This window comes from Hypanus sabinus, chromosome 6 (assembly GCF_030144855.1).
Source record: "Hypanus sabinus isolate sHypSab1 chromosome 6, sHypSab1.hap1, whole genome shotgun sequence".
In the NCBI taxonomy this organism is placed as follows: domain Eukaryota; kingdom Metazoa; phylum Chordata; class Chondrichthyes; order Myliobatiformes; family Dasyatidae; genus Hypanus; species Hypanus sabinus.
The window spans coordinates 135,456,305-135,480,178 of NC_082711.1; the positions used below are offsets into that span (position 1 = coordinate 135,456,305).

At 38.4% G+C, this 23,874-nt stretch overlaps 1 protein-coding gene across 1 annotated transcript in view; it reads left to right on the forward strand.

Moving 5' to 3' along the window:
- ap2b1 (adaptor related protein complex 2 subunit beta 1) overlaps nt 1-23,874 on the forward strand; it is a 284,654-nt gene that overhangs the window by 81,764 nt on the left and 179,016 nt on the right. Inside the window, exons 9-12 of the mRNA XM_059972980.1 lie at nt 11,119-11,214; nt 12,369-12,484; nt 19,251-19,416; nt 20,511-20,609. Of these exons, the coding sequence (XP_059828963.1) occupies nt 11,119-11,214; nt 12,369-12,484; nt 19,251-19,416; nt 20,511-20,609 (477 nt within the window). The remainder of the gene's footprint in view (nt 1-11,118; nt 11,215-12,368; nt 12,485-19,250; nt 19,417-20,510; nt 20,610-23,874) is intronic.

Consider the following 23,874-nt stretch of genomic DNA (forward strand, 5'->3'; position numbering starts at 1 on the left):
TGCAAGCCCTGTAAAATTAGATGTTTAAATCAGGAGAGAAAGTTACTGCCTGTCTATGTCTCTCACAGTCTTATAAAGAAGGCGCATAGTATTTTTGCCTTTAGGGAATGAAGTCAAAGTTACAAAGCAGCTTTGTGAAACTCTAGTTAGGTTGCTTTCAGTTCTGGATATACCATTATCATAGGAAGGATGGAGAGGGTGCAGAAGAGGTTTACCAGGCTGCTGCCTGGATTAGAGAACATGTTCTATAAAGAGAGGTTGGATAAACTTGGGATGTCTTTACTGGAGTAGTGGAGGGTGAGAGAAGATCTGATAGAGGTTGCTTGGTCTAAATACACAAGCATTGTCCATTGACCATTCATTTATTGGCACATTCCTTTAACCTAATGCAGTTAACCAGAATCTGTAGAGTACAACTTTAAAGCAATATATTTCTCAATTCCTCCGCCAAAATGCTATCCCTTTCTCTCAATTCCTCCGCCTCCACCACATCTGCTCTCAGGATGAGGCCTTTCATTCTAGGACAAAGGAGATGTCTTCCTTTTTTAAAGAAAGGGGCTTCCCTTCATCCATTATCAACTCTGCCCTCCATCGCATCTCCCGTATTTCACGCACCTCTGCCCTCACCCCATCCCCCCCCCCGCCAGCCCACCAGGGATAGAGTCCCCCTGGTTCTCACCTATCACCCTACCAGCCTACAGATCCAATGTATAATCCTCCGTAACTTATGCCACCTCCTACGGGATCCCACCACCAGACACATCTTCCCCTCCCCCCGACTCTGGGCTTTCCGCAGGGATTGTTTCCTACGCGACTCCCTTGTCCACTCATCCCCCCCATCCCTCCCCACAGACCTCCCTCCAGGCACTTATCCCTGCAAATGGAAGAATTGCTACACCTGCCCCCACACTTCTTCCCTCACCACCATCCTAGGCCCCAGACAGTTCTTTCAGGTGAGGCACCACTTCACCTACGAGTCAACTGGGGTGATATACTGTATCCGGTGCTCCCGATGTGGCCATTTATACATTGGGGAGACCCGCAGCAGACTGGGAGACCGTTTCGCCAAACACTGGCGTTCAGTCTTCCAGCAGTGGCGGGATCTCCCTGTGGCCACACACTTCAATTCTACAGACCACTCCCACTCCGATATGTCTGTCCATGGCCTCCTCTACCGTCAAGATGAGGCCACACGCAGGTTGATGGAGCAATACCTTATCTCCCGCCTAGGTAGCCTCCTACCTGCTGGCATGAACATTCAACTCACAGACCTCCATTGATACCCCTGCCCCTCCTTACCCCATCCCTATCTATAATTTTAGTCTGGTTCTCTTCCTCTCTTCCCCCCTCACTATAATCTTCCCCCAGCCCTACCTGTCTTTCTCTTTTATTTCCCATAATTCTCCACCTTCCCCCTAGCCCATTTCCCTTCAGCCTATCACTTCCCAGCTCTCTACTTCATCCCTCCCCAACTTCTTATCCCCGCCTTGACCATCCCATGTTACTTCACTCCTGATGAAGGGTTTCAGCCCGAAACGTCGTCACTACCTCCTCCCATAGATGCTGTCTGGCCTGCTGAGTTCTGCCAGCATTTTGTGTTTTTATTTTTTTATATACTTAACTTTTGTTTACCTCTATTAACCAAAGATTAATGCTGTCCTGCCATTCAATTAGATCGTAATAACCTTTCCCAACAAACTAAATTAATAACATTTTAAAATTTTCACCTGATCTACAGATTTTCAATGTCCTTTGAAGAAGTGCTTCCACTCCAGTTCTATTATTTTTTAATATTCTGGACTCTCCCATCAGAAGAAATACTTTTATTCTATCTGTCTACAAAGTTTCTATGTCAACAGTCAAATTGCATTGCCTGTTAAACTTATTACTTGGCTAATACTTAAGTGAATATAATCCCTTCAGCCAGGAATCCTGCTGGATCATCCCAAGACCAATATATTCTTCATAAGCTGTGAAACTAATTTTATTTTACTTTTATTCAATGTGAACTGCACTTAAAGCATTGGGTACAAATTGCACCTGTTATTCTGAACAATGACTTTGCAGCATGCAGTTTTGATTTTCAGCTGATATTTTGAATCCATTAATAGGTTCAGAATTGCAGATTTGCAAATTTGTAATTCAATTGGATCAACTGCTGAGGATAATTTGCTCTGCTGAGAAAGCTGTTTTTAGACTGCATGGGTTAGACAGGTCAGGAATGTGTTTTGTTCACCAGTAATATAGAAATGGGAAGAACGAGCATATTCCCATCACAACGGAAAAGTAATGTGAAGTATCAGCTGTGTCGGTTCATAGTGGTTTTCGCCCCAAGTTCGCCTGTAAAATTATGCTCTCTTATACCCAGTGTCTGTGCATACAGACATGGAGTTTACTGTGATTGCATCGATGTTTTTCTAACCTCCATTTTCTATTCTTGCCTAAGGTTAGTATTTGTGGGTTTCTATTGATTTGATCTTCCATCATCAAAACCAAGGCATTTTGTACTCCATCCCTCCTACTACAATTGACAGGGATATCATTTTTTTAATCAAAAAATAATGATTTTTTAATTAAAACCCCTGTAAATGAATGACCTTGGGGCTTGCATTAGCATGGTGCGATGCACCAAACAAGCTTAGCAACTTGCACAGCATTTCCAAAGTTTATGTATAAACATACAAATGTAATTATGGTTGGTTGGTTGAACCAGTTATTTATGAGAAGGGATTAGATTTACAACTGTGATAACTTGCAACTGCATAAACTTAAATGCAGGTATGGAAAGTTTGAGTAGGCCAAGGGCAGGAAAGACTTTATTAATGTACACTTATAAATGTCTTTTAGAGTGTTTATGTACATATTACTGGAGTAACACCTGATCCAGGGAAGTTTGGCCAGGTGGATTCAGAATTGGCTTGCCTGCAGAAAGCAGAGGGTCGTGGTGGAAGGTGTACATTCAGATTGAAAGGTTGTGACTAGTGGTGTCCCACAAGGATTGGTTCTGGGACCTCTACTTTTTGTAATTTTTATTAACAATCTAGATGTGGGGGTAGAAGGGTGGGTTGGCAAGTTTGCAGACGACACAAAAGTTGGTGGTGTTGTGGATAATATGGAGGATTGTCGAAGATAGCAGAGAGACATTGATGGGATGCAGAAGTGGGCTGAGAAGTGACAGATGGAGTTCAACCCGGAGAAGTGTGAGGTGGTACACTTTGGAAGGACAAATTCTAAGGCAGAGTACAAAGTAAGTGGCAGGATACTTGGTAGTGTGGAGGAGCAGAGGGATCTGGGGGTACGTGTTCACTGATCCCTGAAAGTTGCCTCACAGGTAGATAGGGTAGTTAAGAAAGCTTATGGGGTGTTAGCTTTCATAAGTCGAGGGATAGAGTTTAAGAGTCGCGAGGTAATGATGCTGCTCTATAAAACCCTGATTAGGCCACACTTGGGAGTACTGTGTCCAGTTCTAGTCGCCTCACTATAGGAAGGATGTGGAAGCATTAAAAAGGGTACAGAAGAGATTTACTAGGATGCTGCCTGGTTTAGAGAGTATGCATTATGATCAGAGATTAAGGGAGCTAGGGCTTTACTCTTTGGAGAGAAGGAAGATGAGATGAGACATGATAGAGGTATACAAGATATTAAGAGGAATAGATAGAGTGGACAGCCAGCGCCTCTTTCCCAGGGCACCACTGCTTAATACAGGAGGACATGGCTTTAAAGTAGGGGAGGAAAGTTCAAGGGGGAAGGTTTTTTACTTAGAGAGTGGTTGGTGCGTGGGGCGCACTGCCTGAGTCAGTGGTGGAGGCAGATACTTTAGTGAAATTTAAGAGACTACTAGACAGGTATATGGAGGAATTTAAGGTGGGGGGGTTATATGGGAGGCAGGGTTTAAAGAACAACACAACATTGTGGGACGAAGGGCCTGTACTGTGTTGTACTATTCTATGTAACCTCTATTACATGTTGTGTTGGATCAATATGTGGAACTATGATGTTGTGGCCATTATAGAGACTTGGATGTCTTTGGGGCAGGAATGGCTGCTGAGTATGCTGGGCTTTAGATGTTTCAAAAAGGTTAGGGGGAAGTAATAGAGGTGGGGGAGTGGCACTGCTAATCAGGGATAATGTCACGGCTGCAGAAAAGGAGGATGGCATGGAGGGATAGTCTACTGAATCATTGTGAGTGGAAGTCAGAAACAGGAAGGAGGCAATACTTCTACTAGGTATTTTTTATAGACCCCCAATAGTAATGTAAACATCGAGCAGCAGATAGGGAGGCAGATTCTGGAATGGTGTAATAATAATAGGGTTTTTGTGATGGGTGATTTTAACCTTCCTAATATTGACTGGCATCTCCTTGGAACAAAGGGTTTAGATGGGGTGGGGTTTGTTAGGTGCGTTCACGATGGTTTCCTGACGCAATATGTAGATAAGCCAATGAAAGGAGAAGCTGTACTTGATCAGGTGTCAGATCTCTGTGGGAGAGCACTTTGGAGGTAGTAATTACAACTCTTATCTCTTTTACCATGGTGCTAGACAGTGATAGGAGCAGACACTTTGGGAAAACATTTAATTGAGGTAGGGGGAAATATGATGCAGGAACTTGGGAGCAGATGTTCTCAGGGAAATGTACAGCAGAAATGTGCCAAATGTTCAGGAAGCATTTGCATGGAGTTCTGCATAGGCATGTTCCATTGAGGCATGGAAACGATGATAGGGTTGAAGAACCATGGTGTACAAAAGATGTAGAAAATCTGGTTAAGAAGAAAAGAAAAACTCACAAAAGGTTCAAGAAACTAGGTATTGTTAAATCTCTAGAAAATTACAAGGGTGCCAGGAAGGAGCTCAAAAATTAAATTAGGAGAGCTAGAAGGGGCCATGAGAAGGCCTTGCTGAGCAGGATTATGAAAAACCACATGGCATTCTACAAGTATGTGAAGAGCAAGAGGATAAGCCATGTGAAAATAGGATCAATCAGGAGTAAGAGTGGAAACGTGCAAAGAACTGGAGGAGGTAGCGGAGCTACTTACTGGATACTTTGCTTCAGTATTCGTCAACAAAAAGGAGTTTGGCAATGTGGGGATGATTTACAGTGGACTGAAACGCTTGAGTGTATAGACATTAAGAAAGAGGTTGCGCTGGAGCTTTCGAAATGTATTAAGTTAGATAAGTCACTGGGACCAGACAAGATTTACCCCAGGCTACTGTGGGAAGCAAGACAGGAGATTGTCGAGCTTCTTGTAATGATCTTTGTGTCATCAATAGGGACAGGAGAAGTACTGGAGGATCGGAAAGTTGCAAATGTTATTCCCTTGTTCAAGAAAGGGAATAGAAATAACCCAGGAAATTATAGACAAGTGAGTTTGACCTCAGTAGCAGGCAAGTTGTTGGAAAAGATCCTGAGAAGCAGGATTTGTGTGCAGTTGGGGAGACATAATCTGATTAGGGATAGGCAGCATGGCTTTCTCAAGGACAGGTCATACCTTACAAACCTAATTGAATTCTTTGAGGAAGTAACAAAACACATTGATGAAGGTAGAGCAGTGGATGTAGTGTATACATATTTACATAGGGCATTTGATAAGGTTCCCCATGCAAGGCTCATTGAGAAATTAATGACGTATGGGATCCAAGGAGACCTTGCTTTTTGAATCCAGAATTAGCTTGCCCACAGAAGGTTATAGAGAGAGTGCAGAAGAGATTTACAAAAATGTTGCCTGGATTGGAGAGCATGTCTTATGAAAATAGGTTGAGTGTACTTGGCCTTTTGTCCTTGGAGTGACGGAGGATAAGAGGTGACCTCACAGAGGTGTATAAGATGATGAGAGGCATTGTTCATGTGGATAGCCAGAGGCTTTTTCCCAGGGCTGAAATGACCAACACAAGGGGGCATAGTTTTAAAGTGTTTGGAGGTAGGTACAAGGGGGATGTCAGAAGTATGTTTTTCACACAGAGAAGGATGTGTGTGTGGAATGCATTGCCAGTGGTAGTAGTGATGGATACAATTGGGTCTTTTAAGAGACTCTTAGATAGGTATATCGGGCTTTGAAAAATAGAGGGCTATGCGGTAGGGAAATTCTGGACAATTTCTAGGGTAGGTTGCAGGATTGGCAGAACATTGTGGGCCAAAGGGCCTGTAACGTGCAGTAGATTTCTATGATCTATGTTACAGATCAGAGTTCAAATTCCATTGTGGTATCTGATGGATTAAAATTCTGTTCTTTTTATTTATTGAATCTAAATTTCTGAAGGTCCTTCCTCAGTGATGGTACCTTTGAAAGTACTAGGATATCATTAAATCTATGCTGGTCATTAATGTCCTCTGAAGAAGGCTGTCTTTACTTGATCTCACCTGTATGTGGCTCCACTCCCAAAGTAAAGTGGTTGCTTCTGGACTGATCTGTGAAAGGCTCTTCAACCCTTTCGGTTGTGTTAAAATTACAGCGTTAAAAAATATCCATGAAAGATGGTGCAGAGTGTGTAAGAAAATTTCAGTTTTTATTCTGAACACTACAGATCTTATAGCATTAGTTGAAACATGAGCAAGGAAATCATTCAAAGATGCAGTTTATCTCCAGCTTCCTAGTTGGGACAGTTAGAGCTGGGCTTGCATCTAGTAAATAAAAAAAGCTGACATTTTCATTTCTTTGGAACATTCAGCACTTCACTGCTGAATTCTCGTCAAAATGTATTCTCTGAATTTGTTGGTTATGATATCAGTCAATCCATATGCCACTGGTAAAAAAAATCTGATGCAAAAGTTTATTAACCTGAAGCATTAAAGTAGATTTATTTTCAATGTGTATACAGAATGCAACCTTGAGATTCGTCGTCTTGCAAGGCAGCTGAAAAACAAACACAATAGAACACCTTTTAAGAATAGCCCCCCACAAGACCATCAATACCCAATGTGAGGGAGGGGAGATAAAAAATAAATCATGTGAATGATAGAAAACTAACAAATAACATTAACCAGAGAGTCCCTGAAAGTGAGTTCACAGCTGCAGAGCGTGTTCAGTGTTGAGGCAGGTGAAGCTGGCCCAGCTGCTCCTGAACCTGGTGTCATGGGACCCAAGACTTCTGCACTGGTCAAACACAGGCAGACGACGCTAAACATCTGATCATTTTCTGCTCTTGTCCTCGGTGATTTAATCTTGCTCAATGCTTTAATCGGCGCAGAGTAGTGGAGTTGACCATGGATTCAATGTTCAGCCATTATGCACTGGCCATTGCACTCTCTGCTCTCATCCATGCTGAATCCTCCAGGAGATCGTAGAAATGCCAGATCATTTAGTTAGCTCAAAAATACACCCTTCAGAAGGAAATTGCAGGCTGCAGTAAGAAGAGTATTTGGTAGTTATGTGAACTATCTGCGGGGTGTTGCTGTTGGTCACTGGTGCCATCTTACCAGCGAACAACTCTTCTCTCTCCATGGATCTGTTTGGTCTGCTCCGTACTTACTGCATATTCTATTACTATTTTCAGGTCGATAGTATAACATTAACAAGCAGAAAATGACATAAAATCCCCAGTTAAGTTGTTTGTGAGTGAATATTGGGCTATGATTCATTGAATACTGGTAGTCCCCGAGGTACGAACATCCGACTTACGGACAACCCGTACTTACAAACCGAGGAAGAAGAACGCTGTCTGCCATTTTAAGTCGGATTGCGATGCCATTTTAAGGACATTTTAAGTCCTTGCTGTTGACACTTTGTTGAGTGTGTAACTTTGTATTTGGCTTAAATTTTTCTTAGCAAGATTCACCCTGACCACCAGCCCCCCCCCCCCCCACCGTTCCGGTCGGCTGGTGGCGCGGTGAGATCAGCACCAGGCTCTGGAGAACGGAGTTTTTGGAGTTCGATCCAGTGACAGACCGCTCCCATGCCGGGTTGATGTCGATCCAGTGACTCCGGTACCATCCATGCCAGGTTGATGTTGAGCTCGCAACTCGACATCGTAAAAAAAAAACACTGCCACCTCCAGTTTAAATTCCCGCACAGAATATTGTGGAGGATCAAATACCCAAGCCTAGCACAGCCCCCACTTGTCCCATTTAACCTGTCTCAGTGAAATGGACTTTCGGACCCGGGGAATTCAGTGCGGTGATCCTTAGGACCCAGCAGACCTTGGGAGCCAGCAGAGCTCAAGACCCACCACCCACAGTGTTTCTGTTCCATTGATGGGAAAATAAAGTGGAAATAATAAAGCGCTTGGAAAGAGTTGAAACACCATCGGTCATTGGAAAAGCATTAGGCTGCAGTCGGTCAACAATCGGAACAATTTTAAAGGATAAAGTGAGAATAATGGAGCATCTGAAAGGCCCTGACCCGATGAAAGCTGCAGTTATTACTAAGCAACGCAGTGGTTTAATTATTGGAATACATGCGTTTCTTAAGTGTTTTATGTGCATAGAAAGGTAAAATGTATACTATATATTAAGACAAATGTTTGGCTAACTGACGCTAAATAATACCGGATGTACTTGTTCCGACTTACGTACAAATCCGACTTAAAGCCGGACTCAGGAACGGAACTCGTTCGTAGCCCGGGGGACTGCCTGTATATAATTTACTTTCATGGAGCCAAAATGCTTGTAAGAGAGAAGTTCATAACTCAGGTGCTTTTCAAAAGTTTCAAAGCTACATTTAATGTCAGAGAAATGTATACAATATACATCCTAATGTGTTAGAAAGTTTTTGTGTCGAAACATGTTGAAAGGAATAATCCCTATCAAGTAGTTCACTGACTGAACTTCTGTGCTGTATCAGCTGAAGCATTGTAGAATTGTGCTCTTCCATACTGTTCTATATATGTATTTGATTTGCATGAAGCTGGAATATATGAAAAATTTTACTTATCTGTAGATAGGTAAAGCTTTTCTCATTAGGAATTTGATACCCAAGGGTAATAAACTAATCAGGACAACAGTTTGTGCACCCTGATCCTTACTCTTTTCAGTGTTGATAGTGACTGACAAGGAACATTACCAGTATATTTTTAACAAGAGTGGAATCCGGGGCTGTACCTTTAAGGGTTTTGGAAGTAGACAGGAGAAATTTCCTCACACCATCAAGTAGGGTAATTCTTGGCAGAACCTTGGCCAAGGGAAACTAGGAAAGGGCTTTTTGCTGTCTACTCTAGATCAGGGGTTCCCAATCTGGAGTCTATGGACCCTCGGTTAATAGTGAGGCTCTATGGCATAAAATAGGTTGGGATCCCCTGCCCTACATCCATGGCTATGTGGCTAAGCACAGCTCAAACGCCGTCTATAAATTTGCTGATTGCACAACTGTTGGCAGAATTTCAGATGCTGAAGGGGAGGCGTACAGGAGTGAGATAGATTAGCTGGTTGAGTGCTGTTGAAACAACAAGCTTGCATTAAATGTCGTTAAGATCAAGAAATTGATTGTAGATTTTTAGGGAACACACACCATCAAGAAATCAGCTGTGAAAAGGGTTAGCAGTTTCAAGTTCCTAGGTATAATTATCTCTGAAGGTCTATCCGGGGCCAACATATTGATGCAATTACAAAGAAGGCATGGTAGCAGTTATATTTCATTAGGGGTTTGAAAAACTCTCAAATTTCTACACATGTACTTTGGAGAACATTTTAACTGGTTGCATCAGTCTCTAGTATGGAAGGGCCATTGCACAGGATTGGAAAAAGCTGCACGAGGTTGCAAGTTCCATCATGGGCACCAGCCTTCCCAGCATCGAGGACATCTTCAAAAGGTCTTTGCCTCATTGAGGACACCCATCACAAAAGGCATGGCTTTTTCTCATTGCTACCATCAAGGGAGAGGTAGAGAAGCTTGAAGACACACATTCAGCATTTTAGCAACAGCTTCTTCCCCTCCACCATCACCTTTCTGAATGGACTACCTTGATTTTTTTTTCTTTTTTTGCTCCCTTTTTGCATTACTTAGTGAATTTAATACACACAACACACACGTGTGTATATATTTTTAATGTTTTTTTCTCACCTCTAATGGGTGGTGTGAATATGTATTTTTCCCTCAATCTTAGGTCCTCTACCAGAGGCCTGGGAGCTTGAGGGTTCAGCTCAGAATCCTTGCTTTTCCTAAGCTTGCTCTTCTGGACTGAGATCTCAGACGTTGTTCTCCCAGTCCTGGTGATACAATTCCAAGTGCTCCTATCACCACTGGAATTACTTTGACTTTAACCTTCTACATCCCTTCTATCTGCTCTTTCAAGCTCTGGTATTTCTCTGGTTCCTCATATTTTTCCTTCTTGCTGTTTTCTGTCATTTGGGATTGCCACATCTATTACAATTGGTTTCTTCTTTTCCTTGTCCAATATTACTGTGTCTAGTTGGTTGGCCAGTACCTGCTTACCAGTCTATATTTGGAAATCCCTCCAGATCTTTGCTCTGTCATTTTCCACTACATTCTTGAGTGTTTCCTATTGAAATTTGAGGGTGTTCAATTCATACTCACGCAGATGTTCCTGGACACAATTCCTGCAACTTGGTTTTGTCGTTTTGTGTATGCTGTCCCTGCCTGCATCTTGCACCCTGTTCTCTGTGCTGGATGGTTTCAATGGATTTTTTATTATGTATTGTAATCTACTGCTTCTGCAACAATAAATCATAACATGTACGAGTGATATTAAGCCTGCCCTGATTCTGAAAATGTTTATAAAGTTTAAATAATGTTGTTTTTCACATATAACAAAAGAGTAATAACTGAATGTTTGAGCAGGTAAGTAGTTGATTCTTGTAATAAAGCCATGAATGGACAGCACATTGGTGTAACAAATCTTTAATTCCAGGATGATTTTATTTAATACAAAAGTTGGATGATGCAGATCCTTCTTGTTATTTGCTTGTTGCTTTCAATAAAGTCAGTGGGTGTGATTAAAACTAGCTTGATATGTTAAAAGCATCTGTTAAAAAATGGATGTACTGACCATCTTTGGAGAATAATTTTAGGTGCTCAGCTGCAATTTTGCTGCACTTCACTGGAAGTGGGGTGAAGTATGGAAATGCTCAGTGGGGTTTGCAGGGAATGTGGAGATCGCAATGTCAGTTATGTAGGGAAATTTGAGAAAATTTGGATGTAATTTTTAAACAAAGATTTGCGTTCATTTCAGGTCCTAGCAGAGCTGAAGGAATATGCCACTGAAGTTGACGTTGATTTTGTTCGCAAAGCAGTCCGTGCCATTGGCCGTTGTGCCATCAAAGTGGAGGTACGTACACTGTAGTAGAACTATGGTTTAATGATTTTGTGACATTTTTTTGTGATTGGATGGACTGCCTGCTTGATGATCTGACAGCTGGGCTCCAATGAGCCTTTAAAATTTAAAGTCACACTCACAAACATGCACTGCTTGTCCCTACCTCCTCCTGGAGAACTTCTTGCTCGTTCAGTGAGAAGTTGCAATTTTCGCAGTTGACAACACATTCCTAAGCTATATATTTTGAGGCAAGATTGAGCACCTGTGAATTTCTTGATGATGCATTGTTAGTCACTTTTAACATGATTGAAATCCAACTGAATTCCAAGATTTAACAGGTAACTATTTCTACAAAAGTCAATGCTACATTTTGGAGAGAGAATGTTCAAACAATTTGACTCTGATTCTTTTGTAATGGTGTCAATGGCTGTTTTGAGGTTTAATGTGAGTAGTTCATTGTTATAGCTTCATGTGGTCTATGAGATCCTGTCAGTTGAATCTTAACTTTTAACTGCTAATCAGCCATCAGAAGATCAGGAATCAAAAATAAATAAAATGGCAGATAGTGGAATCTGAAACAAAAACAGTTAAGATAAAAGGTCTTCAGCCTGAAATGTGAACTCGTTTCCTTTTTCACACTTGAATAGCTGAGTTTCTTCAGCATTTTTCTTTTTACTCAGATTTCTCTCTGATGTTTTTCTCATCATAGGTTAACTAATGACTCAACTTAAAGCTTTCTTTTTCACAATATGTTTAGCTTTTGTGATATTTCTATGCCCATTCCTTCTCTGAGGATGCTAATTAATGTTGACAGCAGGTCCAATGCAACTTCAAAGCTTCACTCAAGCAACTATTCCTTGAATACTGGCAAGTGGTTGGACCACTGTGGCCAACATAGACAATGCCTTTCCTCCCTTTGTGTGATATTCTCTTGCCTTGAACACCAAGTACCACCAAGTTTTATCATGCTAGCTGGTAAGTCAAAAGGTAGTCAAGAGAGCACTGCTGAGTATTAAAATATTTTCCATGCTTTTCCCTGAAATAAAATACACTTTCTAAAATGCTCTTCGACAAGCAATTGAATTATAATGGGTGGTCTGATTAATGGAGCTGTTGGGTTCATTGCTTAATTTTCAGTTCTAATAAGCATTCTGCTCACATCCTAGCAATCTGCCGAACGCTGTGTCAGTACGCTGCTTGATCTCATCCAAACCAAAGTCAATTATGTCGTCCAGGAGGCTATTGTGGTCATAAGGGATATCTTTCGTAAATATCCCAACAAGTAAGTAGAGAGAAAGGAAATTTGCAAGTGAATTATAGTAGATGTTATGGATGTCTAACAGCAATTTGGTGGCAGCTTGCTGGAGGTCTTCTCAAACTGGCATAGGTCTAGATTTTCCATGCTATTAATGAATGTACTCTTTGGGGTAAAAACAAAGCCCAGCGGAAGAACGAGAAGTATTTGAAATTAGCAGGTGACTTGTTGCGTTTAAGCCTACTGTAAGCAATGATATTTGTGTCAAAGTGCTAACTCCTGTGATAACTGACATATTTGATATAATTTCTCAGAGTTAACTTTTTTTTTCTTTTTCAATCTTTTTATTGATTTTCACATGTACACAAAAAAAACATAACATAATAATGAGTAAATTATGAATACAATAGACTTGAAATCACATTGATAATAAGATAACAATATCCTATTAAACATCAACAGAAGAAAATACCTTAATCAATCAAGTCCATATGATTATATATGAAAAAAAAACAAAAATAACCATTAAAAAAGAAAAAAAAAATTGAAAATATGTGAAAAAAAAGTATATATTAAGAAAAATAAAACTCTAAACTAAACTAACATGGGCAATAGTAATAGTTTACAAGAATATGATAGTGTCAACAAACTCCAGAACTCCATACCTGAACATGAATAAGCAGAAAGAAGGTCTGGAAAAGGCCAAATTAATTCATATGAAAATGTCGAATAAACGGTCTCCAAGTTTCTTCAAATTTAATTGATGAGTCAAAAATAGTGCTTCTAATTTTTTCCAGGCTCAGATAAGAAATAGTTTGAGAAAGCCATTGAAACGTGGTAGGAGGATTTACTTCTTTCCAATTTTGTAATATAGACCTTCTGGCCATTAATGTTACAAAAGCAATCATTCGTCTGATTGAAGGGGAAAACTGATTACCATCTTCATTTGGTATGCCAAAAATTGCAGTAATAAAATGAGGTTGTAAATCTATATTCCAAATTGAGGAAATAGTAGTAAATATGTCCTTCCAGTAATTATGTAAAGTGGGACATGACCAGAACATATGGGTCAATGAGGCCACTTCTGAATGGCATCTGTCACATTGAGGGTTAATATGAGAATAGAATCGAGCAAGTTTATCTTTAGACATATGAGCTCTATGTACAATTTTAAATTGTATTAAAGCATGTTTAGCACATATAGAAGAAGAATTAACCATTTGCAAAATTTTTTCCCAGTTATCTGTTGATATATTATATCGAAGTTCTTTTTCCCATTCTTGTTTAATTCTAACTGATATTTCTGGTTGTATCTTCATAATCATATTATAAATAAAAGCTACTAATCCCTTCTGACAAGGATTTAAGGTAAAAATCAAATCTGTAAAGTCCACCAAAGTTGAATTAGGAAAAGATGGTAAAACTTTATGTAAGAAATTTCTAATTTGTAAATATCTGAAAAAATTAGATTTAGGTAATTCAAATTTGTTGGAAAGTTGATCAAATGACATCAAAGTATCTTCAAAAAAGAGATCACGAAAACATTTTATACCTTTCCTTTTCCATATGTTAAAAGCTTGATCTGTCCAAGAGGGTTTGAAAAAGAAATTAAGTAAGATAGGGCTATCAAGAACAAAGTTTTTCAAAGTAAAAAACTTACGAAATTGAAACCAAATTCGTAATGTATGTTTAATAACAGGATTAGATATTTGTTTATTAAATTTAACTAAATCCGCAGGAAGACAAGAACCAAGAACAGAGAATAGAGAATATCCCTTTACCTCATTACATTCCAAATTTACCCACTGTGGGCACAGTGGTGAATCCAAATCTAGTTTCCAATACATTAAATTACGAATATTATTTGCCCAATAATAAAATCTAAAATTGGGTAAAGCTAAACCACCATCTTTTTTTGATTTTTGTAATTGCTTTTTACTTAACCTAGAGTTTTTATTTTGCCACACAAATGAGGAAATTTTTGAATCAATGTTATCAAAAAAAGATTTAGAAATAAAAACTGGTAGGGCTTGAAATAAGTATAAAAATTTCGGTAAAATCATCATTTTAATAGCATTAATCCGACCAATTAATGATAAAAACAAAGGAGACCATCTTGTAGTAAGTTGATGAATTTGATGAAGCATAGGTAAAAAATTCAGTCTGAATAAATCTTTATATTTCTTGGTAATTTTTATACCTAAATAGGTAAAGTTATCAGTAACAACTTTAAATGGTATCCAATCACTCAATAAAGTTTGTGCATTTAAAGGAAATAATTCACTCTTATCTAAATTTAGTTTATAACCAGAAAAAGTACCAAATTGAACCAACAAGGATAAAATAGCGGGAATAGACCTATCAGGGTCAGAAATATATAACAGCAAATCATCAGCATAAAGTGATAATTTGTATAACTTCTCATTACGGGTAATACCAAAAATATTAGGAGATTCACGAATAGCAATAGCTAAAGGTTCTAATGCAATATTAAATAATAAAGGACTTAAGGGACAGCCTTGTCTCGTACCACGAGATAATTGAAAAAAAGAGGATCTATAGTTATTTGTAAAAACAGAAGCAACAGGTTTATAATATATTAATTTAATCCATGATATAAAGTTAGGATTAAAATTTCTCAATGTATTAAATAAATATATCCATTCAACTCTATCAAAAGCTTTTTCAGCATCTAATGAAATAACACATTCTGGGATTGTGGGTGGTGAAGTATGAATTATATTAATCAATTTTCTAACATTAAAAAAGGAATACCGATTCCTCATAAAACCAGTTTGATCTTCTGAAATAATCTGAGATAGTACTTTTTCTAATCTAATAGCTAAAATTTTTGTAAGAATCTTAGAATCTACATTTAATAGTGATATAGGGCGATAAGATGTACATAAAGTAGGATCTTTATCTTTTTTAAGAATTAGAGAAATATTAGCTTCATAAAAAGATTGAGGTAATCTCTTCTTAGCAAACGCATCATTAAAAATTTCACATAACCAAGGAGAGAGCAAAGAAGAAAAAGTTTTTAAAAATTCTACTATATAACCATCCGGACCAGGAGCTTTCCCTGAATTCATTGATGAGATAGCCTCTCCTATTTCCACCATAGAAATAGGAGCATCTAACAGGCCATGGTCTTCATCAATCAGTTTAGGAATATTCAATTTGTTAAAAAAATTATCTATCATGGACTGATCACCATCAAATTCTGAATGATATAAAGATTTATAAAAATCTTGAAAGGTATTATTAATTTCTTTATGATCAGTAGTTAAATTACCGTCTTGTTTGCGAATTTTAATAATTTGTCGCTTAGTCGAGATAGCCTTTAATTGATTAGCTAACAGTTTACCAGTACGATCACTATGAATATAAAATTGAGCCCTGGTCCTAATTAATTGATTTTCAATTGAAGAAGATAATAGTAAACTATGTTCCATTTGAAGCTCAACTCTCTTCTTATAAAGTTCTTTGGTAGGAGTCACGGAATAAATCTTATCAATTTCCTTGATTTTATCCACTAGTAAAGCAATATCTAAATATCTTTGTTTTCTTTTACCAGCAGAATATGAGATAATTTGTCCACGAATAAAAGCCTTAAAAGAGTCCCAAAGTATTCCTCTGTCGATTTCTTCAGTACAGTTTGTTGAGAAGAACAAGTCAATTTGCTGTTTTATATAAGTAATAAATTCTGGGTCTTGAAGCAAAGTAGCGTTAAGCCTCCAAGATCTGATATTATTGGAATAGTCTGAAATCTTAATAGATAACTTCAAAGGTGCATGATCCGAAATAGTAATAGAATCATATTTACAATCAATAACATCCTTTAATAACCGATGATCAATAAGAAAATAGTCAATTCTAGAATAGCTATGATATACATGTGAAAAAAATGAAAATTCTTTATCTTTTGGGTTCAAAAACCGCCATATTTCTGTAATTCCCGAGTCAACCATAAATGAATTAATAAGTAGGGCTGATCTGTTCGGAAGAGTACGAATAGGTTTAGATCTATCCATCGAAGGATTCAAACAACAATTAAAATCTCCACCCATTATCAACATATATTCATTTAGATTAGGAAGGGAAGTAAATAAACGTTTAAAAAATTCAGGGCAGTCAAAGTTTGGAGCATAAATATTAACTAGAACAACTTTCCGATGGAAAAGTAAGCCAGTTATCAACAAAAATCTACCCTGTGGGTCAGAGATAATTTCATGATGTGTAAACGATATTGAGGGATCTATAAAAATAGACACACCCCTAATTTTAGCGGTACAATTCGAGTGAAATTGTTGACCCTTCCAGAACCTAAAAAAACGTTGATTATTCTCCCTCCTGATATGGGTCTCCTGTGCAAAGATAATATTAGCATTCAGTCTATGGAATACTTTAAATATTTTTTTACGTTTAATCGGATGATTTAAACCATTAGTATTCCAGGAGATAAAGTTAACAGATTTATCCATCATACCAATATTAATTGTGTGTATCATAAAAGGTTAGAAAGACACATAACCCACAATTCAGGAAGGAGGAAAATTGATTCAGGAGCAACCGGAGAACATGACACCTCAACAATATTAATAGTTTAAAGTCGGCCCATAAACTAAAAGCAAAAAAATAAAAAGCAAAAGCGTGAAAAAAGATCCCTACCCCCTCCCCCCACCCTTCGAAAAAAAGCCAAGCGGCAGGCGCATAATCTAATACTAATATTACCCCCATTTCAAGATGGCAGCTCTATAAAAAAGATTAAAAGAAAACTATATAACACCCAAATTAAGATATAGAGTTGCAAAAAAATATATATATATCTATCAGAATAAAAGAAAACTAATATAATACAACAAACAATCATTAATAAAAAAAAGTATAAACATCAAAATTTAAAAGTGTAATATACCTTTAAAAAAAATCCCGTGTTCAAATACAAGATGACGTTTCAAAAGCAAAGGCTTATGGGAAGAAGAAACGCCATTTTGAAAAAGCCATATTACTAAATACAAATGTGAGTTCAGCAATCTGTTAAAAGACAAAATAAAATTTAAAAAAAAGGGATATAATAAACAGTACAATATATATAAAAAAAACCCCAAAAATCCAGAACATTCGTCCCATATCTGAGTACAGGCAAACAGATAAATGCTTGCAAAAAACAGAATCTTACGGGAAAAAGAAACGACATCTTAAAAAAAAGTAAATCATTATTGCAAAATATAAACGTATATAACCAAAACAGAAAGAAAAGAAAAAGATATTATGAAAATTAAAAAGAACATCTATAAACAATGATGATAGTAAAAAAAAACCCGACCCATAGATCAAAAAATAAAAAGTTATAACCCAGCTTCATAGGTTAAAACTTAAAATAGAAAGATATCCTCTCTCCGAAAAATCTTCCACATAATACATAGTTCAAGTTGCAGTAGAAGATCGAAATTCTTCAACAAATTTCTTCGCTTCTTCCGGAGTGTTGAAAAATCGTTGACTGTTGTCGTCCAGCACAATTCTAAGCTTCGCTGGATACATTAAAGCTTGTTTAAGTCCAATCGAGTGAATCTCTGCCATCACTGGTTTAAAAGCGATTCTGGCTCTCATAACCTCATAAGAATAATCCTCAACAATTCGAAATTGGAAGTTATTGTAAGAAATCATACCTTTTTTACGAGCTAATCGAATTAAAAGCTCTTTATCACGAGGATAATGAAGGCGAACAATCACCGCTCGTGGTTTATCAGTCATAGACGAAAACCTCGCAACTCTATGAGCGCGGTCAATAACAGGTTTCGATTGCAAACCTTCAGCACCGAAAATTTCCCACAGTAATTTAGAGAAAAATTCATTTAAATCACCGGACTCAACTTTTTCGGAAAACCCGATAATACGCAAATTCTGTCTGCGAGATCGATTTTCGAGATCAGTAATTTTAAACTTATGCTGATTTACAACTTTAAGAGTCAATTGTACCTTCTTATCCAACTCCTCAAGTGTACATGCTTTTTCAACAATTAATTTTTCAAGAGTCTCCAACTTATCTTCATGCCGCTGAGTATCCGTTGCCTGCGACTGAAACTTAGTATCAAGCGATTTAACAGCTCCTTCAAGTTCAGACATTTTCGTGGTAAACGTGTTTTCCAAACTTGCCATTTTACTTTCCAGCTTGTCTTCCAAACTTGCCATTTTACTTTCCAGCTTGCTATCCAAACTTGCAAGTTTAGAGTCCAGAAGATTAGAAATTGCATCGATAGATAAAGGCTCCTTAGACGATTTCTTACTTGTAGCCATTTTAAGTTCGGCAAAGTTAGATCAAATATAGTTTTAAGAGAAAAAAAAGTCAATCGAAAATATCAACTCATCTGATTAAATTCGAAAAGATTTGATTAAAGGGTGATTATAGTTAGAAAAGTGAAGAGCGCCTAAAAGGCAGATGTTTACGTCGCCATCTTGAAACTCCACCCCCAGTTAACTTTTAATTACGTGTATTCAGAATTATCGGATACACAATTATATAAAAAAAGTTACACTCTTACAAGTAGACAAGAATGTGGTGGAGCTTGATAGCAAATTGTATTCCATAATAGATAAGTCAAATAAAGACATCCACCAGGAATTAAGATACTCCTCCAATCATAGACTTGTCTTCCAGTATCAAAATGTGGCCAAGAAAGAATGGGCATGCAATAGTAAATACAAAACAGTGGAACTGAAATCACAATTGTGTTTTTTTTAAACTGGTAAACAACTTAGATGTAAGAATTACTTAACTTTGATTTGCCAGATATGAAAGCATCATTGCAACCTTGTGTGAGAACTTGGATTCACTTGATGAGCCGGATGCTCGGGCAGCTATGATCTGGATTGTGGGTGAATATGCAGAGAGAATTGACAACGCTGATGAACTTCTAGAAAGTTTCCTTGATGGCTTTCATGATGAGAGTACTCAGGTTAGTTACTGGATCTACATAGTAGGTGTTGTAGTATAGCTAGAGACCAGAAATTCAATATAGGACTTTGTGTTTGAGCTTATTGAAGAAAAGGGAATTCCAGGGGACAAATGTGATAAAAAAGTGCATTTAGTTACTAGATCATCAGATACAGGAGCAAAATTAAGCTATTCAGCCTGTTGACTCCACTCTGTCATTCAGTTATAGCTGGATTTTTTTAAACCATATGCACCCGTCTTCTCCCTGTAAACCTTAACTCCCTTACCAATCAGTTTTAAGTATCTATTTCTGTCTTAAATACACTTAATCACTTGGCCTTCACAACCCACTTTGGCAATGAGTTTCACAGATTCACCACTCCCTGGCTGAAGAATTTTCTTCACATCTTAGCCTTGAAGGGATGTCCCTTTATTCTGAGGTGCTGGCCTTATTAAGGGAAGCATCTTCTCCATTTCCACTCTTCCTAGGCCATTTAGGTAGGCTTCAATGAGGACTCACCCACCCCACCTCATCCTTCTGAGTACAGGCCCAGAGTCATCAAAAACTCATCAGAGCCTTTTGTTCCTGCAGTTATTCTTGTGAGCCTCCGCTGCACCGTTTTAAGGGCTAGTATCTTTGCATCAGTTCAGGGCCAAAAGTTTCTCATGATATTCCAAGTGTAGTCTGACAAAAGTCTTGTAAAGCCTCAGTAATACCACCAGTACTCTTACCTCACCTTCAATCATTTGAGGGCTTTGATCCCATCTTTAACTTGCAGCTTTATTGGAATAATAGTAATAGAGTTAACACAGAGATCTCATGGAGAATTAAAATTGAGTTGAGTTCTCTGTTAAAACTTTGATCAATTAATATCAAAGACAAAATACTGCAGACTGTAACCAGTTGAATTTAAGCGAATAATCGTAAAAGTCATCAAGGGTAACATTTCAGAGTTTGAGATAATTAGTGCAATAGAGTTAAGAAATCTATGGCAACTTATTTTAAATAATGTCTGCATGTGGCTTACAGCTACCTATTCAGAGGTTAAATCTAAATGAAAAATATGTAAGGAATAACTCTTGTGAAATTTTCCCCCACCCCTATCTCTGGGACAGGTACAACTGACCTTGCTTACAGCAATTGTGAAATTGTTTCTAAAGAAGCCTACAGATACTCAGGAGTTGGTCCAACAGGTCCTCAGCCTGGCAACACAGGTATGGAATCCAGAGTAAGGTTAAAACTTTCTGAGAAAATCTACAAAAGGGAACATTATGTCTGATAGGTCTATGCCAAATGCTGTCAGGTTTTCAAAGGTGACATGTCCAGGTGGTGTAGAGAAATACTTCAACACGTTTTGTTTCACCACGTTTAGAGATGCTAAGTATCTCTAGCTTGTACTCAAAGTACTGCTGTTGAACTACATCTAGCTTTTAAAGAATTAAAATCACAGAAGGGTGGTTGTAGATGATTTGTATTCTGCATGGAGGTCGATGACCAGTGATGTTCCGCAGGGATCTGTTCTGGGGCCACTCCTCTTTGTGATTTCTATAAATGACATGGATGAAGAGGTAGGAGGGTGGGTTATTAAGTTTGTTGATGACACAAAGGTTGGGGGTGTTGATTGTCTGGAGGGTTGTCAGAGGTTACAGCAGGACATTGATAGGATGCAGAGCTGTGCTGAAAAGTGGCATATGGAGTTCAGCCCTGATAAGTGTGAAGTGGTTCATTTTGTGGTCCAATTTGAAGGCAGTATGATATAAATGGTAAGACTCTTGGCAGTGTGGAGGATATGAGAGATCTTGGGGTCCGTGTCAATAGGACACTCGAAGCTGCTGCACAGGTTGACAGTGTTGTTAAGAAGGTGTATGGTGTGTTGACCTTCATCAACCATGAGCTCAAGAGCCGTGAGGTAATGTTACAGCTATGTAAAACCTTGGTCAAACCCACTTGGAGTATTGTGTTCATTTCTGGTCACCCCACTACAGGAAGGATGTGGATACTATAGTGAGAGTGCAGAGGAGATTTACAAAATGTTTCCTGGATTGGAGGGTGTACCTTATGAAAATAGGTTGAGTGTACTTGTCCTTTTCTCCTTGAAGTGACGGAGGATGGGAGGTGAGCTGATAGTGGTGTATAAGATGATTAGGGGCATTGATTGTGTGGATAGCCAGAGGCTTTTTCCCAGGCTGAAATTGCTAACATTAGGGGGCATAGTTTTAAGGTGCTTGGAAATAGGTACTGAAGGGGTGTCGGGTAAGTTTTTCCACACAGAGAGTGCTGGGTGCAAGGAATGCCAGTGATGGTGGTGGAGGCGGATACAATAGAGTCTTCTGAGAGCTTCTTAGATAGGTACATGGAGCTTAGAAAACTAGAGGGCTATGCGCTAGGGAAATTCTAGGCAGTATCTAGAGTAGGTTACATGGTCGGCACAACATTATGGGCCAAAGGGCCTGATATGTGCTGTAAATTTTTCATTGATTCTAACGTATTTCTTTGTGTTTACTGTGAATGCACAAGAGAAAATGAATTTCAGGGTAGTATGTGGTCACATTTACGTACTTTGATGGATTTACTTTGGACTTTGAATTTTGACACCTTCTGATCCTATGTTACTTCTTCCTAAGGATATGATATCATTTTTTATCAACAGAGCCACAGCATCCATTTATTCTTTTCAGCCTGGCCTGCTGAGTTCCTCCAGCATTTTCTGTGTGTTGCTTAGATTTCCAGCATCTGCAGGTTTTCTCTTGTTTGTGACTGGATCCAACTGCCCAACTTTTTGAGAGGATGTTTGTCCTTGGATGTAAGCTTCCAGCTGCGATGTTATTTCAACTACAAATCTGTAATGCCCACAACGTCATACCTGCTAATTTCTAGCTGCACTATAAGCTCAGCCACATTTTTTCATATTTTTATTTTTATTGTCACTGAGACTGGACCTGAAGCTCTTACTGTGTGTTCCTATCCTGTTTATTGTGTAGCAGAATGAATCTTGAGAGCCTTATCTCACCTTTGTACAAGAAAAACTTCCTACTCCAAATCCGAATCCTGTTTATTACCACTGATGTACATTGTAATTTTTTTTTTTGTTTTATGACAGCAATACAGTGCAGAACATAAAAAGGTTGCATAAGAAATGTTAAAAAATAAATAAGTAGTGCAAATAAAATGGTGAGGTTGTGTTCATGGGTTCGTGGACTGTTTTTAAAAAAATGCGGTGGTGAAGAAGGGGAAGAAGCTGTTCCGAAAACATTAAGTGTGTGTCTTCAGATACCTTCTAACTGCTGGTAATGATGAGAAGAGAGCACATCCTGGATGGCAAGGATCCTTCATGATGGATGCCACCTTCTTGGGGCATCACCTTTTGAAGATGTCAGTGGTCCGGAGTTAGAGTCCATGATGTAGCTGGGTTCGATTTTTTTTTCTGATCCTGTGCAGTGGTACATCTGTAGAAATTTGCTGTAGTCTTTGCTGACATAACAAATTTCCTAACATTTAATGAAAACTAGCTACCGATGTATCTTCTTCAGTGCATCAATATAAATTGTCAGAGATGTTGATATCCATCTGAACCTGAAGTTTCCATTGCTGACCCCACGATGAGAACTAGAGTGTGTTCTCCTGCCTTTCTCTCTCTGAATTCTACAATTAACTCTTACTACATTGAGTGCAAAGTTGTTGTTGCGACACCACTCAACCAGCCAATTACCCCACCCCCATACAGCTCCTGAAGCTATACTTTCTAGATTCCCCCTCAATGGGGAAGCAACCTTTCAGCATCTGCCTTATTAAGTTCCCTCAGAATCATGTATACTTTAACTGTATAACCACTTAGTTGCAGGTTCCAAATATGTTTAACCAAGCAGGAAAAGAGCCCCCAGACTTAAACTTGATCCTATGATTGCATGGAGGAATTTTGATAGTAAATTAGGCTCAGATATAATTTGTAGAATCTATTATTTGAATGCTAAGTCATTGCAGGAGATCTCCAACCCATAGCATATTCTTCCTGTTATATGTAAGAAATTGCAGGTGCTTCCTTTGTCCCTGGCAGTGGAATGCATCAGTAGCAGAGATCCTGGCATCAAGGGGTGTTCTGCACAGGAGTGGAGGTATAAGAGTTGGATTGATGCAGGGAGTAGAACATTTAATTGTAAGGGGAACACAGGCATTTCTGCAGTCAGAAATGGGACTCTGGGATAGAATATTGCTTTTTTGGTTCTAAACTCAAGTACGCCTTGGAGCAGCTACAGACCATCATAGGGGAAAGGGTGAACAGCAAAAGTTTTTAAAATTGGGATGAAATCATGCAAGTTGAGTTAGGAAGTAAGTTAAAAATAGGAATTGAAAGGTAGTAATCTTAGATTACTGCAGTGCCACATGCAAGTCAGAACAGAAACAGAAGGTAAAAAAAATGGCTAAAAGAATGCTGTAAAGGTGAGATTCAGTTTCCTAGGAAAATGGAACTTGTACTGGAGT